Here is a 19,960-nt window from a genome sequence, read left to right as displayed (position 1 = left end):
ATTATATGCTTTTAACTGCGGCAGAACAGCCGTCCCTGTGAAAGGCGCCTAATACAGGAGGTGTCTTACTGGTCAGATCAGCAGGTGAAAACAGAGGAGAAAAAAAGCCTAAATAACACTAATGCAGCCACCACATCTAATGACTGGTAAGCTGCAATATTTTACATTTTTGGTTTTAGGTTTAATACCACGTTAATAAAAGTGGGCTGACAAGACCTAAAACAAAGTTCAGATTGTCAGGATCTCACTAAAATTCCTACTACCAATAAGTGAACGATCCCGCCACATCAGACTATATAACAAAAGATTTTGGCTTGACATATCCTTTATAAAACTACAGCCATATATACATCTCATACTTCCATTTCTCCCACTCTTTGGACCAGGCTAAACTTATATAATACTAGCATGCCTTAACCACTTGTCTGCCCCATAGCAGTTTAACTGGTACAGGGCGGCTCTCCTGTGCAGAATTTATTACACACATATATATATATATATATATATATATATATATATATATATATATATACACACATATACACACACACACATACATACGATTCTGGACTTCCTTCTGCAGCTAGCCACTTCTGCTGCGATTATTCACAGCAGAAGCCAATCTGCGAGTGCCGGCCACTCGATGTTCTCCGGCACTCGCCGATCGTCAGAAATACACACAGAATGGGGATCTGTAAACAAGGCAGATCTCCATTCTAACAGGGGGAGGGCACGGATTCTGTGTTCCGCAAAGCAGGGAATATAATCCATCCCTTCCCCTAGTGAAAGCACCACAGTGTACACAAAACCACTGTCGCTAGGCATACAGTTGACCCTTTGCTTGCCCTAGATGTTTAACCCCTTCCCAGCCAGTGTCATTAGTACAGGCACAGTGCATATTTTTCCCACTGATCACCGTATTAGTCACTGGTTACCAAAATTGTGAAAAGTGTCCGATTGTTCACTACAATATCGCAGTCCCCCTTTAAAGCGGAGTTCCAACAAAAAAATAAAAGTCAGCAGCTACAAATACTGCAGCTGCTGACTTTAAATAATCGGACACTTACCTGTCCCGGGTCCAGCGATGAGGGGGAATGAGCCCCGCTCGTCTCCCCCTCCTTGCTGCAGCGCCGGCATTGTCACTGTGGGCACCTGGCTGTGGCTTCACAGCCGGGCATGCACTGTGTGAGCCGCGCTGTGACTGGCCGGGCAATCATCTGGGACCTGTGATGTGTCCCAGATGATTGCCGAGAGGGAGGGGGGAGAGGTGAACTTACTTCTGGCGCCACGGTGCCCCGGGAGGAAGTGGGAGCTGAAACCTTCTAAAAAGAGGGTTTCCGCTCCCCCCCCCCCCCAAAAAAAATGACATGCCAATTGTGGCATGTCAGGGGGTCACCTTCCCTTAAAGCGGAAGTTCCATTTTTGGGTGGAACTCTGCTTTAAGTCACTGATCGCCACCATTACAAGTATATATATAAAAAAAAAAATTGCATAAATATATTCCATAGTTTGTAGATGCTATAACATTCGTGTAAGCCAATCAATATACACTTATTGGGATTTTTTATGAAAAATGTGTAGCAGAATACAAATTGGCCTAAATTTATAAAGAAATGTGGATTTTTTTTTTTTTATTGGATATGTTTTACAGCAGAAAGTAAAAAAAAAATATTGTTTGTTTTTTAAAATTGTCAGTCTTTTTTGTTTATAGTTTAAATTAAAAAATGCAAAGGTAATCAAATACTACCAAAAGAAAGCTCTATTTGTGGGGGGGGGGGGGGATTATATAAATTTTGTTTGTTTACAGCGTTGCATGATCGCGCAATTGTCAGTTAAAATAACGCCGTGCCAACAAGCAACAAATGGCCTGAGCATGAAGGGGGTAAATCTTCCGGAGGTGATGTGGTTAATAAGCCTATAAGCCTTACCTGTAGGTACTGTGAATATCTTGTAAAACTTATGCTGTTTAGAAGATATTTACTTCTGGATGTAGCCGGTAACATCACCAGCGCATGTGCAGTAGCTCTACATTCTGGGCGCACCGACTATCAATGCAGAGAGCACTGTGCCGCAATCATGACTCCCAGATGCATGCGCAGGGGTGAAGTCATCACAGCTTGGCCGTTCAACAGCATGAATCCAGGAGGAAGAGCAGGTGGGGATGGATGCCCTGGCAGCAGTGACAGCGTGCCCTGCTGGAGGGCTCCGCTTTACAAGTAAGTCTGCCATAATATGCTAGTATGTGGTGCATACCAGCACATTATGGCATTACCTGCAGGGGGGCAGCTAATCTACATAATGGGAACACAGACAATAAAAATCTGACAGAGGTTCTAACACCTCGTCACTATCAAAAAAAAAAAAAAAAAGGTTTAGATACAGTAAGTGTCATCTGTACAAGACTGCAAATTCTTTTTGTATTTAGTGTTTATTACTCACTTGTGCTGATTTCTGTAGGAATGTCCTCCTCTTTTATCCTGCTTGTGCTCCTTCTTTCCTCAGCTCTGGTGCTTCTCAAAGTGCCTCTGGTGTCTGTGAATAAAGATGAGAGTGAAGCCCCCTGTACTTAAATGTATGAAAGATGCTCAATGCTATAATATCCAAGTACACTTAAGTAAGTCACGTGATGATGTGATGAAACGCGTTGGGGAGAGCTTTTTTTACATCATTCCACAAACCCGGAAGAAGGCAAACAGCGTTCCAAGGAGGTGATGCAGAATTGAGGTGCATATCATTTGGATGAGTGGTATAACCCTTGCTACTGTATGAGAGACCCCAGAGAGTGTGTGTGGGGGGAGACTGGTCACGTCTCTTGGCTGGTAACACACAATGACATGATGTGAGGAGGAGAGCCGGAGTCTAATAGAGGCTGATGGCTCCTGACTCCCCCACTGGGCACATACTGTCTCCCCATTACTGTCTACTGACAGAGGAGGGGGGAGAAGAAGAGATTGTTGTAGTGACTGAACAAAGGAGAATATGGAACTCTTCTCTGGATTTACTGTTTATTACTTTGTTGCTTCTGATATTTAAAATCTTTTTGCTTTATAAGTACACATCAGGTTTCTTTGAGTGGATATTTTTCAAACAAATATCCCTGGAATGTTTGCATCAGCCATCCAAAGGGAAAATAGGACTATGACTAAGCCCTGTGGGCGAAACGTGTTGAAGCCTCTTTCACTTCCTTTCCACCTGGGTTGTTTTTCCTGGAGTGTGGCCTTTTATACTCTTCCCTCCCACAATGGGAAAGCAGGTAATGTATTATGTTGGGCCAGTGTAAACGAGTCAATCGGCAGTGTACACATTTTTAGGTGCTTCCATTGTTTGAGCTCATGCCAAACATTGGCTCCAGATGTCAAAAGGTTAACAATAGCATGACCCTTTGACATCTATGACCTATTGCATGTATAATACAACAGTGCCATCTAGAGATGGAGTTTGTGAAATATTCGCCCATAAAAACTGATGCAAAAAATGTATACGGCCACATAGGAATGGCTACACCGACTTTCCAGAACAAGCTGAAAGGGTGGGCTCCATAACAATGAAGGAAGATCTGTTCCAGAGAGGTTCCATAACCACAAGACGACTAAAGAATGAACTTCACCTGAGGGTGACGCTAAAGCTACCCAATGAGAAAGACCCGTTTCTGCAATCTCTCAAAGCCTTGGAAGCCCTGGTTGCCTACAGAGATCATGAAGCCGCTATATCCAGAGCTAAGTGATTAAACATCTCAAGTATATCTAAATCCGTGTCCCATTTGAGAGTTTATCATGCACTTTCTGTGCTGAAGACACAACAGGAATCAGGAAAAGTCTCTCCAAATTAGTTAAAATTGTAGTAAAGTCTTTGTGTGGACTTGTACCTACAGGTAAGCTTTTAATAAGGCTTACCTGTGGGTACTGTGAGTATCTTCCATACTTGTGCTGTTTGTGCCGCCATTGTTCATGCTCATTCACTAGGAAGGGTAGGTAGTGTGTGCATGTGTTGTATATATATATGTATATCTGTAACATTTTGTATGTCTTGTATTGTTTTCCTACGGTTGTAAATAGTTTGTATGTGCAACAGTCTTGTTTAGTAAAGCACCTTATCCACCTCAGCTCCATAAGGTTTTACCTCCTTCATAACAGGACGTTTTTTTTGCTATTCAGCACTGCGCTAATTTAACTGGCAATTGCGCAGTCATGCAACGCTGTACCCAAACACATTTTATATAATTAGAGCTTTCTTTTGGTGGTATCTAATCAGCACTGGGTTTTTTATTATATAAACGAAAAAAGACCAAACATTTTTTGGGGGAAAAAAAAAAATACATTTTTAACTTTCTGCTATAAAACATATTCAATAAAAAAAATCAAATTTCATCATAAATTTAGAACAAAATGTATTCTGACACAGGTCTTTGGTAAAAAAAAAATAAACAAACAAATAAAAAAAATCCCAATAAGTGTATATTTACTGGTTTGTGTGAAAGTTATTAGTGCCTACAAACTATTTTATCCCCTGCAGATTTTGTAAATTTGCCAACTTACAAAGAAATGAAGGGTCTATAATATTTATCATAGGTGTATTCTAAATGATAGAGACAGAATATCAACCAAAAATACAGAAAAAGCATGATACATATGTTATAATTTGAGTTGCAGATCAGTGAGTAAAATAAGTATTTGATCCCCTACCAACCACAATTCTGGCACCCACAGACTGGCTACAATATGTGCTCATGTGGTACACAGAAGAGTCCTGTCAATTTAAGAAGGTGCTCCTAACGACAACTCGTTATGTGTATAAAAGACACTTGTCATTCAAACCTCCACACCATGGGCAAGACCAAAAAGCTGTCAAAGGATGTCAGTGACAAGATTGTAGACCTGCACAAGGCTGGAATGGGCTACAAGACCATCAGCAAGAAACTTGGTGGGAAGGAGACAACAGTTGGAGCGATTATTCGCAAATGAGAAAAATACAAAATAACCATCAATCACCCTTGGTCTGGAGCTCCATGCACGGTTTCGTCTTTATGGGATAAGGATGATCATGAGAAAGTGAGAGATCAGCCCAGAACTACATGAGAGGAGCTTATGAATGATCTCAAGGTAGTTGGGACCACAGTAACCAAATAAACCACTGGCAACACAATACGCCGCCATGGACTGAAACCCTTCAGCGTCCACAAGGCCCCCTTCCTTAAGAAGGCACATGTACAGGCCCGTCTGAAGTTTGCCAATGAACATCTAAATGATTCAGAGAAGGATTTGGAGAAAGTGCTGTGGTCAGATGAGACCAAAATTGAGCTCTTTGGCATTAACTCGATTTGCCATGTTTGGAGAAAGAAAAATGCTGACTATGACCCTAAGAACATTCCTAGAGTCAAACGTGGAGGTGGAAACATTATGCTTTGGGGTGGTTTCTCTGCTAAAGGTACAGGCTGACTTTGCCGCATTGAGAAGCCAATGGAAGGGGTCATGTATTGTAAAATCTTGGATGAGAACCTTCTTCCCTCAGCCAAAACACTGAAGATGGGTCGTGGATGGGTCTTCCAGCATGACAATGACCCAAAGCATACTGCCAAGCAGTGGTGTATTTTGATTTTGCGCTGCCCTAGGCAAGACTAAAATCGCCCCCCACACACACACACACACACACACACACACACACACACACTTTCCATTGGACGCCCCCCTCATCTAGATTTGTCCCACCACTCCCTCTCACATGAGCAGTCCAAATGGATATGCCTGTCGGTTTTTCAGGTGGACCCAATTGGACCCTCCATTCTCCTCTATGGAGCAGCAGGTGCAATCTCCAATCCATTCCAGTCCGCTAAAAACAAAACGGAAGGGGATCTGTTCTCCTCCGTCTGGGCGGATCAGATCATCGTCGGGTGTGAAACGGACAGCAGAGTTTGTTTACATCCGACCGCCCATAGAGCAGAATGGGCTCCGCAGAGGGTGTGCATGGCGCACTGTACATCAACAGACAGGTAAGTAACTTTAATGCAGAAGAGACAAAGCATGTCTATTCTGCATTAAAATCCCTGCCTGTCCGTTCATTTTAAAAAACAGGATTAAAGTTTCACTTTAATATAGGTCTTACAGTTTCAGGCAGGTTCTAATCTTTTTTTTGTGCTGGGGCTGGGATGCCACACTTTCTGCCAAAGAATGCATATGGCAGCATGATACTATGTGGGCAGGACCTATGCGGGAGGAGTGTGACCTCACACGCACCATTGCTAAATCACTCCGCTCCTCCTACCCACCCCACAGAAAACCATTCTTAGTGACACTGCAACTAGCTACTAAGTAACAGTAGTTGCAGTGTCACTAAGAATGCTTTTCTATGGGGTGGGCAGGAGGAGCGGAGTGATTTATCAATGGTGCCCTGTGAGGTGCTGGCACCACTGTGAGTAACCAGACAGGCTGACAACAGTGTGCGACATTAGACTTGATCTGCACTGGCAACCTTAGATCTGTAGTACCTGGTGTGAGCCGCAAACCCCCCCCCCCACCTCATCCCACTCCCTAGGTACGCCACTGCCCCTCATTCTCCCCTCTTTGCAGAGCTCCCCTCTTCTCCCACCCCCCAGTACTGACTCTTCTTACCCCCTAGTTTCCCCCCCCCATTACACAGATGTAAGTACTGACTCCCCTCACCCCCTAGTCCCCCCATTAAACAGAGTGCCCACCCCCCAGTACTGACTCCCCTCACCCCCTAGTCCCCCCATTAAACAGAGCGCCTATTCCCCAGTACTGACTCCACTCACCCCCTAGTCCCTCCATTACACAGAGTGCCCACCCCCAGTACAAAGAGCCCACCCTTCTTTCACCCAAGCACATTGCTCCTCCTTCAACTCTGACCCTCCCCCTTTACCCACTACAAGGCTCACCCCCCCCCCCCTCCCCATTCTCCCCGAGTACAGAGCTCACCCCTCCCCCCTCACCCAGGACACAGCACATCCTTCTCTCACCCCTACCCCCCCCCCCCCCCCCCCCGCCCAGTACATTCAGCTCCTCCCGCCCCCGCCCAGTACATTCAGCTCCTCCCGCCCCACATTCTCCCCATACAAGCAAGATCTGCTGCAAAGTTTACTTAGTACAGCACTTACTTCAGTTTATCGGTGCCCCGCTTCCTTCCTGTCCCATCTGAATGACATCACCTTAGGGGCCGGGACTAGAAGTCACCTGTCAGGCGGAGTGAGATCCCAATGCAATGTATGTACACAATGGTGCCGGGTGCAGGAGCGCACTTGGCACCCCGCTGCAGCTCTGCTTTCTGTCTATCTTCAGCTGGGAGACTTTAACCCGGGCTGCCTGCACACCAAATTTTACCCGCGCCCCCCCTCTTCCAGTTAATTATTACGCCCAGAGCTTCTGTCCCTTCCCCATCCCGTAGTCCCGGCCATGCTGCCTGTCACCGTGCTCTGCTGGATAAATGTGCAATCAGGCACCGCCCCCCTGCTAAGTGTCGGCCTAGGCCAAAATACAGCATTGCCGCCAAGGCAACAAAGGTCATGGAGTGGCCTAGCCAGTCTCCAGACCTTAATCCTATAGAAAATTTATGGAGGGAGCTGAAACTTCGACTTACCAAGCGACAACCAAGAAACATTAAGGATTTAGAGAAGATCTGTAAAGAAAAGTGGACTAAAATCCCTTCTGAGATGTGAAAAAACCTGGTAACCAACTGCAAGAAATGTCTTACCTAGTGTGTTTGCCAAAATGTATTTCTCCACCAAGTACTAAGGTGTCCGTTTATGAAGCAGTGAAAAATATTTCACTGCTTCATTCTCCGGCATTCTCAGAGGAGATTGTTCACCTCGGGATGCCAGTTTATGAAGCTTTGTAGATCGCTTCTCCTTTGGAGGAGTGAAGTGATCTACAAACGCTTCAAACAGTGGAGAACGGCCCCTGATACTGGAATCTCGTTAGACTTTATGAGATTACAGTACCAGCAATTCACAGAAACAGAGAGAGATTAAGCAGTGATAAATTATCACTGCTCAGTACACGGACAGACGGCGTGTTTGAGACTAAAAAAATAAAAAGTCCCCATACATACATAAAATAAATTAATATATATATATATATATATATATATATATATATATATATATATATATATATATATATATATATATACACACACACACACACACATACACCAACGTTAGATTATATATATGTATATATACACACACATAAATATGACAGGGGGGCATGGTTACTGTCTTGGGGGGTCTGATTGAGGAAGGAAGAAGTTAATAATCTTCCTTCTTCCCCCTCAGATCCCCCAGGATTCTGTCTTCATTTCCCGATTCTCCACCTCTGAGCCGGTGGATCTGGGAGTGTGAATTCTGACAGTGAAGCGCTGAGATCGCACCTTCCTAAACTGCCCATTTCTGTGTCAGTTGATGAGGATTCTCTGTGTGTGGAGATGATCGGCGGAGAACATGTTCTCCCCCAATTATCTCTGTTTCATAAACCGTTTATGGACTGTGATCAGTGGCGATCCTCGGGCTTACCACTGTTCACAGTTTCATAAATGGACACCTAAGTCATGTTTTGCTTGGGCATCAAATACTTATTTTACTCACTGAACTTCAACTCAGTTTATAACATTTGTATTACCGTATATACTAGAGTATAAGTCGAGTTTTTCAGCACATTTTTTTTGTGCTGAAAATGCCCCCCTTGGCTTATACTCAAGTCAAGCATTTTTCTGCAGCAGAAAATTACATTTTCCAAACCGAATTTGGGGCCCCGTATCTTGGGGCCACTTGGTGCTAGGAACCCCAAATTTGGTGTGCAAACCCAGTGGAAATAGCAAATAGCTGGGGTTCCTAGCACCAAGAGGTCCCAAGATACGGGTCCCCAAATTCATTTCGGAAAATGTCATTCTCTGCTGCAGAAAAGTGCTTGACATTTTCCGAACCGATTTTGGGGCCCCGTATCCCGGGGCCACTTGGTGCTAGGAACCCCCAGAAATGGATATGCTGTAGTGTTTGTTTCACTGGGTTTGCACACCAAATTTGGAGTTTCTAGCACCAAGTGGCCTCGAGATACGGGGTCCCAAAGTCGGTCAACTGTATCCATCTGCAGCAATGTCATTTCGGGACCCTTTGGGTCCAGAGACCCCAAATTTTGGCTGCAGCTAGGGGGCATCTAGGAACCCTTAACTACCGAGTTTGATGTTCGGGGGACCTATGGCTGCAAATGGGCACAGTGAGGCATGCAAATGGGCACAGTGAGGCTGCAAATGGGCATTGTTGACCCTCTTTTCCACTTACAGTAGCTGTGCATTTCTCACCCTAGGCTTATACTCGAGTCAATAAGTTTTCCCAGTTTTTTGTGGTAAAATTAGGTGCCTCGGCTTATATTCTGCTCGGCTTATACTTGAGCATATACGGTATGTGTTTTTTTTTCTAGATTTTTGGTTGATATTCTGTCTCTATAATTTAAAATATAGTTATGATAAAATTTGTAGACCCTTCATTTCTTTGTAAGTGGGCAGGGGATCAAATAATTCTTTTCTCCACTGTATACTAGAATTTGTATATATATATATTTTTTTTAATAGTAGTAATGTCAGTGATCAGCGACTTATAGTGGAACTGTGATAGTGTGGAGGGCACTCTGACACTGGGTGAGATCTGACTGACATCACCAGTGACATTAATACAGTGATAAGACAATACACTGTCAAAGTACTAATGGCACTGGCTGAGAAGGGGTTAACATCTCAGGGTAAACAAGGGGCTAAATGTGCGCCTAACAAAGTGTAATGTGTGCTGATTTTTACTAAAGATCTCTTTGTTTCTTATCCCTGCTTTGCAGGGATAAGAAACAAAAAGAGATTGACCCCTCTGTTCAGAGCTCTGTGTTGATTGTCAACACAGGGCTCTGGACTGTGATTGGACTACAGACAGACTCCCGTTGTGTACAATCACAGAGGTTGTTAGCATGGGGGCACCCCTTCTATTCACAGAAGCAGGCAGAGATGTGCCGGTATGTGGCTTTGCCTGTACGGGCCACCTGTCTGCAGTACATTGCGAAAATGGGTAATACACTACAAAGGTTTATGCTTCCTTGATTTACTGCAAAGTGACCTTAAAGACAAAGACGATTACTCACCTGTGCTGATCTCAGGAGCTATTTCCTCCTCAATACATTGCTCATCACCCCACATATATGTCTCTTCTACTTCCTCTTTCACTTCAGCTTTAATGCCACTTGAATTTCCACTCTTAAAAATACAAAACAAATATTACATGCTATAACATAAAGCCAATAGGCACCCATAAAAACAACATAGAGCATTACAAAGACCAGGCCATTATAAAGACTATTTTCTGCTACCTTGTGATACTGTGGGAAATTGCGTCCTTCCTGTCTATCCGATGTATTTTTATTACTGGATCCACCTGCAGGAAACACACATACTGATTGAATATGGCGTTCCTAGGTCTTTATATCAGAGGATGTGTGTATCTAGGTGGATCCTCAATAAAAAAAATCTCTCCTTCAGAAGAAATGAAATTTTCCTCTTACCTTCTGACATCCGGGGTGGCCATTTCTCCATCTTCTCCTCCTTCCAGAAGTCCTTGTGGCTTTAGAAACAGTTCCTCTCTTCTGGCCTGTTGGTTTTGCTCACGCTGAAACATGTAAAGAAAATGCACAAATTTTAGAAATACTGATGGGAGCCAACCAAGTTAAAGTTGACGTTCAACCTGGAATCACTTTAAGAACACTAAATAGCCATATGCTCTTGATAAATGCATGACACGGTTTGACTTTAGTCCAGGCTCAGGTTGTCCAGCAATCGGCACTTGAGTATGAAAGAACTCCCAGTAACAGATGATCCTTTTACTTAATTTATTTCAGAACTTTATTGGTGATGGTAAAGCCCACAGATGTAGCCAGCGTATTTGGGGGGGAACAGCCTCCCCCTTCTTCAGGGTTGTAGATATGACATTTTCTACAGCAGGGGTCTTCAAACCGTGGCTCTGTGCTTGCCTTTCTCCGGCCTTTGGGGCACTACTCCTGTCTCCGACACCAAAACAGAGAACTATTCCTCCCACTGACACCAACGATGGGGTACTATTCCTCCCGCTGACACCAACGATGGGGTACTATTCCCCCCACTGACACCAACGATGGGGTACTATTCCTCCCACTGACACCAACGATGGGGTACTATTCCTCCCACTGACACCTAAGATGGGGTACTATTCCTCCCGCTGACACCTAAGATGGGGTACTATTCCTCCCGCTGACACCTAAGATGAAGCACTAATCCTCCCATTGATATCAAAGACGGAGTACCGTTCCTTTCACCAACACCAAAAACGGAGTACTATTCCCCTTACTGACATCAAAGACGGAGTACTATTCCTCCCACTGACACCAACAATGGGGTACTATTCCTCCCACTGACACCAACAATGGGGTACTATTCCTCCCACTGACACCAACAATGGGGTACTATTCCTCCCACTGACACCAACAATGGGGTACTATTCCTCCCACTGACACCAAAGACGGAGCACTTTCCTTCCCTCTGACTCCAAACAATGGACTACTGTCCCTACCACTGACTTTAAAGATGGAGCACTATTCCTCCCACTGACACCAACAATTGAGTACTATTCCTCCCACTGACAAAAAAAGACAGAGCACTTTTCTTTCCATTGACACAAAGATGGAGTACTATTCTTCCCACTGACTCTAAACAATGGGGTACTATTCCTACCACTGACACCAACAACGGGGTACTATTCCTCCCACTGACACCAACAATGGGGTACTATTCCTCCCACTGACACCAAAGACGGGGTACTATTTCTCCCACTGACACCAACAACGGGGCACTATTCCTCCCACTGACACCAACAATGGGGTACTATTCCTCCCACTGACACCAACAATGGGGTACTATTCCTCCCACTGACACCAACAATGGGGTACTATTCCTCCCACTGACACCAGGGATTGGGAACAAATTCTCCCGCTGACATCAATGCTGTAAAAAACCTCATTATAATGGCTTCTCCTTCTACTAGATAGTTTGGTTTATATCTTTTACTTGTTCCTGCTCCATCTTACAGGCGCCCCCACCGCCATGCATCCTGGACTCCGGTTGCCCATCTGTGGACCTGGGACTGGCATATTTTATTGTATTATAAGTGTATTGTCTCCCTTTTATATTGTAAAGCACTGCATAAACTGTTGGCGCTATATAAATCCTGTATAATAATAATAATAATAATAGCGGGTGCCACCGGGTAGGAGGGAGGGAACTTCTTCTAATTGGCCCAGAAGTGACGTGTAAACCGGCCAAGGGTGAATCTTCAATAATAGTGTGTACATTATTGTAGGGAGAAAAGGAAGGGAGGTCTTCTCACTGATCCCCATCACCAGACTGCGGTGCAGAAAAGTTGAACTATACATAGGGTTACCCAGGCTCCGCCCCCTCTTACAACAGCCCGACCAATCATAACCTTGTGATAAAAAGTCCTCTTTTGACAAATCATGGAAGGACGTTCCTCTTTTTCGAACTCATAAACCAGGACGGGACCGCTAACCTGCACACGCCCTAGAGGTTTCCTATCGTCCCACCGCGTCTTAACCTCAGATCCCCCAAACCACTCTATAAGCTTATTTCTATAGAATGTGAGCTCTATCGCCCCCAGCACAGCCCCCCATCTAATGTTCTACACATCAGAGGACTTGCAGGAAGATGATGATGTGTGGAGGTGACATGATCCCCCCATCCAGTCCACACACAGTGCTGGGACCCCCTTCTCTCATAATAAGAAGACATTATTACCTCCTCCTCATTAGATACACATTCTTCCACACTCAATTCACGCAGCAGGACCGCTTTAGTGCTACAACATCCCCTCCCCGCCTCTTCCTATGGGCTACAACAAAATGGCGGCTACCTGCACTCCTCCAGCAAAACCTGAGCCACAGGAAAATGGCGACTTCCTTCCCCTTCTCCAGGGACCCAATCAAAATTGCTGCTCTCCCCGGCAGCAGAGGGCGCTGGTCGGCGCTTTCCCTCCTGCGTTCTGTACAGAGGAGGCGCTGCTCTGTCACTCACTTCCGGTGAGTGGTAGCGACTGACCAGGGACTTCCGGTCAGGGTGGCTGCAGAGCTGCTGGTGAGTGCTACCTGATAATGAGCTAATGAATATTAATGAAGGAGGAGAGGGGGATTGTGGGAAGAGGAGGGTGCTCCTTTGACCTAATTTTTAGAAGAAAGGGGCAGATACAGAGGGAGGAGGGAATAATGACTTCTTATTAGGAGAGCACACTGTGTGAACTGACATCATCATATAAATACAGGGCCAGTGCCCATTGCTGTTTTGCAATGTGATGACCCCCCCCCCCCCTCATCTAGGCTAACTGATGTCATCACTACGTCTCTGTGCTTCTCTATGCAATGCAGGCAGATTGTGGGAGGGGCCAGCAGGGTTCTGCACTTTCCTAAAAAGATCACAGCACTCCATCTCCTTACTCCTCTGAAGAGCCCTCGGTCGTGAAAAGGAAAAGTACAGAAACATTGCTTTAACCTCTTCTGGACCAGCCGTCGCAGTTTTACTGCGCAAAATCACGTTACTGTACGTGATCTCGCGGGGTCTGCATAGCAGGGGCGCGCCCGATGCTCCTGGCCGACGGTCGCAATGATCGCCGGCCACGAGCGATCGTGACCAGGAGACACAGAACAGGGACGAGTGTGTGTAAACACAGACTTCCCTGTTCTGTTCTGACAGGAGTGACAGATCGTGTGTTCCTATTAGCTAGGAACCACAATCTGTCACTTCCTGTAGTTAGTCCCTCCCTCTTCAGTTAGAATCACCTCCCAGGGAACACAGTTAACGCCTTCACTGCCCCCCCTAGTGTTAACCCCTTCACTGCCAGTGACATTTTTACAGTAATCCATGCATTTTTAATCGCACCGATCGCTGTATAAATGTGAATGGTTCCAAAAATGTGTCCGCCATAATGTCGCAGTCACCATAAAAATCGCAGATCGCCAAAATTACTAGTAAAAAAAAAAAAAAATGCTATAAATCTACCCCCTATTTTGTGGATAACTTTTGTGCAAACCAATCAATATACGCTTATTGCAATATTGTGACTCATGCTGATAGCAGAGGAAGGAGGCAGCAGACAGAAATGACACTTAGTGCTTTGGATAAAGACAAGTACACACTATAGAGCAGTGGTGTCCAAACTATGGCCCTCCAGTTGTTAAGGAACTACAACTCCCATCATGCCTAGTCATGTCTGTGAATGTCAGAGTTTTACAATGCCTCATGGGAAGTGTAGTTCCTCAACAGCTCGAGGGCCGTAGTTTGGACATCCCTGCTATAGAGGGATATACTTTGTTCAGATATCATGTCTGCGGTTTACAACCACTTTGAGATGAAAGTTTTCCTAAGAGATGAATACAATAGAGCCTGCATCCTCATTTATATTGTTACAGATCTGTCACCATCCCCCAGTACAACAGTTACCATACAGCCATATATGGTACCAAGTGCCAACTGCACATTATATTTAGAACCGGTGTCATTCATGAAATACGTGCTGCACACTGACGTTTACCAATTTGCATATTTTACAGTTGGGGTTTCAGATGTCGTTCTGTGAGGATCCCATGATGGAGGATGAGCGGTGCCCAGTCTCACATGGTAAGAGGATGCTTTAACCACCATTGTACTGTGGACCGGCGCCTCCTACAGGCACAGCGACGTTCCTGTACATTGCTGTCCTCCTCCGAGTCACCTATCCTGCCCACTCCCTCTGTGATAAGACACAGCAGGATTTTGTCAGCAAGTCCCGGCCAATGATTCCTGCTGATCAGCTTTGTCCAATCACAGCCCAGAGCTCTGTGTTGAAAATCAACACAGGGATCTGTACAGAGGGAACAATCTCTTAAGCCCTTAAGAGCAAAATCACGTACCTATATGTGATTCCTCGGATTGGCTCTGGGGCGCGCGTGCCCGCCGTCGGAGCTGTGCTCCCGCTGTGATTGGACACAGCGGGAGCCAATTAACGGGTCTGGCGGCTGAGATGGACCTGCCAATCGTTCGTAAGAGAGGCAGAACGGCGGTCTGCCTATGTAAACAAGGCAGTTTGCTGTTCTGTCAGAGAAGAGAGGGACAGAGAGATCTTGTGTTCCTGCTATACAGGGACAGATCTCTTTCTCCCTCCAGTCAGTCCACCCCCACCCCCCCACACACAGTTAGAAAGCACCCCCTAGAAGCACACTTAACCCTTTGATCGCCCCTGATGTTAACCCCTTCCCTGCTAGTGTCATTTATATAGTGAATGTGAATTTTGTTTAGCACTGATCACTGTATTGGTGTCACTGGTCCCCAAAAAGTGTCACTTAGTGTCAGATTTGTCCGCCGCAATGTCGCATTTTGAAAATCGCTGATCGCCGCCATTATTGGTAAAAACAATAAAAAGACCATAAATAAATCGCATAGTTTGTAGACGCGATAACTTTTGCGCAAACCAATTAATGTACGCTTTTTGGGATTTTTTTTTACCAAAAATTTATAGCAGAATACATATTGGCCTAAATTGATGAAGAAATTAGATTTTTTTTATTGGATATGTTTTGTAGCAGAAAGTAAAAAAAAATATATATTTTTTTTGTTTATAGTGCAAAAATTAAAAACCACAGAGGTGATCAAATACCACCAAAAGAAAGCTCTATTTGTGGGAAAAAAAGGACATCAGTTTTATTTGGGTACAGCGTCACTAGACCACGCAATTGTCAGTTAAAGCAAAGCAGTGCCGTATCGCAAAAAATGGCCTGGTCAGGAAGGGGGGTAAAACCTTCCTGAAGTGGTTAATATAATAATAATGTGGATTTACAAAGTTAAAATAGAAGACCTAATATTGATATTGAATATATGAAATTGCACTGGATCCCACCAAATATAGTGCATGCACAACTTTTCAAAAAGGAAAAATTGTGTACAGCAATAACATCATACAGTGCAATATCATGAATGACCACTAGATGTCCCTAGCAGATTAATTACCATAAGTGAACGTGCAAGATATATAATATATGATACAATCATACATGGAATTAGTGCCGGTTCACACAGGGGCGACTTGTCAGGCGACCTAGCCGTCTGACAAGTCGCCTCCCGTTCTGTACAATGGAACCGTTCTAATCGGAGCGACGCAAGTCGCTCCGACTTAGAAAAAGGCTCATGTACTACTTTGGGGGTGACTTGGGGCGACTTGCATAGACTTCTATACAGAAGTCGTTTTGCAAGTCACCGTGGCAGTCGTGTGCAGGTTGCTTCGGTGAGGCGACCTGCAAGTCGTGCTGCCCCTGTGTGAACCAAGGCTTACTCTAAAGCAGTGTTTCTCAACTCCAGTCCTCAAGGCGCCTCAACAGGTCATGTTTTCAGGCTTTCATTATTTTGCACAGGTGATTTGATCTGTTTCACTGCCTTAGTAATTATCACAGCTGTTTCATCTGAGGGAAATCCTGAAAACATGACCCGTTGGGGCGCCTTGAGGGCTAGAGTTGAGATCCGCTGCTCTAAAGTGCTAATAAACAAATATACATGAAAATTGCCACCCAATGTCTCCAGTGGATAACAAGATATAAAGTGCAGTGTCCAAAGAATTAAATTAAATTATTATTGAAAAAGTGAAAAGTTCAAAAACTTCCATCAAATGGTTTTGAATGGTGCATATTATTTCACTGATCCAACAATAGAGTGACTAAGGGTCTTCCTCCACCAACTCCGGTCACACAGCCTACTCACCAGATTTATATGACCCCCCCCCATTACAAGAGTCATATACAGCAGATTGGTACAAGGTTACTGCCGATGTCCATCTCAACGACTCAGCAGAGAAGCCTCCAAGGGCAAACCAGATGAAATGTCACCAGATTTCCAGACATCAATAAGGGAATGTAAAGAAGAAACAATCTCCCATGGTGAAGTACGTATATTTTATTAAAATAGGGCAAAAAAAATCAGTCTTAAGCAAGTGCACATAAAATACAAAAGAAGGTGTGGGCAGGGACACCAACTGTGCTCCACCTGCGTTCCACTATAGGCGGAAGTGATGTATCACGCTCGACCATACTCAACGTGTTTCGTCAGCACGTCTGACGCCATCAGGGGTCAAAAAACTCAAAAATGAGTCTAGATGTGTTTCCTACAGATGGATCCAGTAACAGAAATTCCCCAGAGAGATGTCCCCGTCCTCTGTATTCCCGGGACTCCACACAGGAACATCAGGAGATCCCTCAGGAGGATCAGGTAGATGAGACTAAAAATCACGTCTAATTGTCTACTGAATCTACTCCTATATGATTGCTGCAAATGTTTATTAGATCTAACAGTGTGCAACATTTATCTTTGTTTTTAGCATAAAAATATGAATACAGTTAAAGAGGAAGCAGAAGATCCGTATGTGATGGGTGATGATCCATGTAAGAAGGAAGAAATCCCTCCAGAGATCAGCACAGGTGAGTAATAAACACTAAATCCAGAGAAGAGTCCCAGATTCTCCTTGTTCAGTCACTACAACAATCTCTTCTTCTCCCCCCTCCTCTGTCAGTAGACAGTAATGGGGAGACAGTATGTGCCCAGTGGGGGAGTCAGGAGCCTTCAGACTCTATTAGACCGATGCTTTCCTCTCATCCTGTTATTGTGTGCTACCTGACAAGAAGACCATCTCTAATCCAAGACCCTGGAAGCACCACAGTTGCACAGGAAAATCTCTGCATTGAAGAGGAGGAAGAGGGGCATGTGAAGATTAAAGAGGAGGAACTTCCTGCAGAGATCCCAACAGGTGAGAAATTAAAGTGATAATAATGGCAAGTTTTTGTTTTTTTTATTTAAATAACAAACATGTTATACTTACCTGCTTTGTGCAGTGGTTTTGCACAGAGCAACCCAGATCCTCCTCTTCTCGGGTCCCCCACTTGGTTCCTCCTCTCTGCCGAGTGCCCCCATAGCAAGCCACTTGCTTTGCCTGCTTCCGAGCCACTTCTGTATGTCAATTGCCTTGTACCTTTAAAACGACTTTAATTGAGAAAAGAGTCCCAGATTCTCCTTGTTCAGTCACTACAACAATCTTTTCTTCTCCCCCCTCCTCTGTCAGTAGACAGTAATGGGGAGACAGTATGTGCCCAGTGGGGGAGTCAGGAGTCAACCTCTGTTAAGCTGGTCATACACCATTCATTGGTGGCTAAACGTAATAAAACAAACAGATAGGATGGAGGAATCCTCCACACAGAAACATTATATTCAGAATACACTGATCAGTGGCTGTAGCCACCGATTGAGGGCAATTTTCCAACATGTCCCTTTGACAGAAGTCGATCAATCAATTGACTTCTATCCAGTGGGGACAGCCATGCACTGATCGAATTTTCGATAAATGTGTGGCCAGCTTTAGACTCTTGCTCTCCTAATTAATATTGTATTTACTGCCTACTTGAGGATAGTGGGGGAAAGGGATGTTTGGTGTTACCCTGGGAAACAGTGTACCCTTTGAAGTCCCAACTGAGATGACAACTGCTGCATTTTTTGTCTTTCATGCCTCGACTTCAGTAGTCAACATATATAATTAATAGACGCAAATCCATTTTATTCACAGACCCCAGAGACATAACTCGCAACCATGTCAAAGTTGAAGAGGAGGAAATACAAAGTGTGAAGATTGAAGAGGATGAAATCCCTGTAGAGATCAGCACAGGTGAGGGATAAACACTAAATCCAGAGAAGAGTCCCAGATTCTCCTTGTTCAGTCACTACAACAATCTCTTCTTCTCCCCCCTCCTCTGTCAGTAGACAGTAATGGGGAGACAGTATGTGCCCAGTGGGGGAGTCAGGAGACATCAGCCTCTATTAGACTCCAGACAGCAGTTGCTGCTTTCAACAGTACAGCTGTCAAAGCCCAGTTTTTGAGACAGGGGCATCTCTGAATTGGTGATTCCCACAATGTTAAAAAGCTAAGAAGTCTTCTTCTTCCAAGGTCTATCATTGGAAGGTAAAGGTATAATTCTCTTGGTGTGAGATCTCAGAGCTTTCAACCCAGGAGATTCTCCATGGAATGAATTTGTTCCTTCCTTCAGCTACATCTGAACTAGTGTTTTTCTCTCGGCACCATCAAGGGCCAGGTTTCTGTTCTTGCTTTCCTATTTCAGAGACCAGTGGCCTCTCATTCCTGGATTAGGACCTTTGTACAGGGTGTCTCCCATGTTGACAACCCTGTTCATTTCCCTGTGACTCCATGGGATATGAACCCCAACACCGAGGGACCTTTGAAATAACTTTCCGGTTTCAGGGAACCTCTGCTAAAAATGATTATATCTACAACTCATGATACATTAGTGTGATGGTCAGTGGGAAGAATGCTCCTTACACTTGTGGTCATTGGGAAGAATTACCCCCTTACAGATAACTAAAAAGATCAAGGGTGTCAGTGGTAAGGGGTCGACCAATATCGTTTTTTCAGGGCCGATACTGATTTTCAGCCTCCCTTCAGGCCGATAGCTGATAACAGGTGCCGATATTCTGTACATCACCACCACAGGCCACCAGATGAAACATCTCACTTGCCACCGTCTCCTGCCACCCAGATGCAGCATTTAATTTGCCATGGTCACCTGCCACCTATATGTAGTTTGTCACTATTTACACTACTTCTGGCAGCCTCTCCCCAGAAAGCATCCGAGCGGGTAAACTTCCACATGCGGGCTGGTGGGCGGTGAGAGATGACGTAACTATCTCTATGCTCGCCTGCGGCTGCAGCTCTGTCAAGAGCAGCCTTCGCGGCCCTGTTGTAGGGGCGAAACAGCGGTGATGCGAGGCGGGCAGTGAGATGCCGTCACCTCTCTGCTTCATGCCGCACCGCTGACAGAGATTGGCAGAGACTGCAGCGAGCGATGTACGGGGACAG

The 19,960-nt window shown here is 44.8% G+C and overlaps 2 protein-coding genes across 5 annotated transcripts in view; one reads left to right on the top strand and one right to left on the bottom strand.

Moving 5' to 3' along the window:
* The window catches only part of LOC141106530 (uncharacterized), a 60,293-nt gene extending 47,317 nt beyond the window's left edge, over positions 1-12,976 (bottom strand). The window contains exons 1-5 of one of the 4 annotated variants that reach the window (XM_073597373.1): positions 12,826-12,976; positions 10,548-10,651; positions 10,356-10,420; positions 10,131-10,242; positions 2,440-2,532 (exon numbers count right to left, since the gene is read on the bottom strand). In XM_073597373.1, the coding sequence (XP_073453474.1) occupies positions 2,440-2,532; positions 10,131-10,242; positions 10,356-10,420; positions 10,548-10,578 (301 nt within the window). In that variant the 5' untranslated portion in view covers positions 10,579-10,651; positions 12,826-12,976. The remainder of the gene's footprint in view (positions 1-2,439; positions 2,533-10,130; positions 10,243-10,355; positions 10,421-10,547; positions 10,652-12,825) is intronic. The other 3 variants (XM_073597374.1, XM_073597375.1, XM_073597376.1) reach the window with 3 other exon arrangements.
* A 34-nt stretch (positions 12,977-13,010) lies between these two features.
* Positions 13,011-19,960, top strand: part of LOC141106512 (uncharacterized) — a 58,255-nt gene continuing 51,305 nt past the window's right edge. The window contains exons 1-6 of the mRNA XM_073597333.1: positions 13,011-13,161; positions 14,631-14,697; positions 17,213-17,310; positions 17,420-17,519; positions 17,612-17,845; positions 18,656-18,754. Of these exons, the coding sequence (XP_073453434.1) occupies positions 14,643-14,697; positions 17,213-17,310; positions 17,420-17,519; positions 17,612-17,845; positions 18,656-18,754 (586 nt within the window). The 5' untranslated portion in view covers positions 13,011-13,161; positions 14,631-14,642. The remainder of the gene's footprint in view (positions 13,162-14,630; positions 14,698-17,212; positions 17,311-17,419; positions 17,520-17,611; positions 17,846-18,655; positions 18,755-19,960) is intronic.

Source organism: Aquarana catesbeiana, linkage group LG08 (assembly GCF_042186555.1).
Source record: "Aquarana catesbeiana isolate 2022-GZ linkage group LG08, ASM4218655v1, whole genome shotgun sequence".
Taxonomy (NCBI): domain Eukaryota; kingdom Metazoa; phylum Chordata; class Amphibia; order Anura; family Ranidae; genus Aquarana; species Aquarana catesbeiana.
Note: the sequence above shows the minus strand (reverse complement) of the source record. Positions and strands in the feature narration are given on the sequence as shown.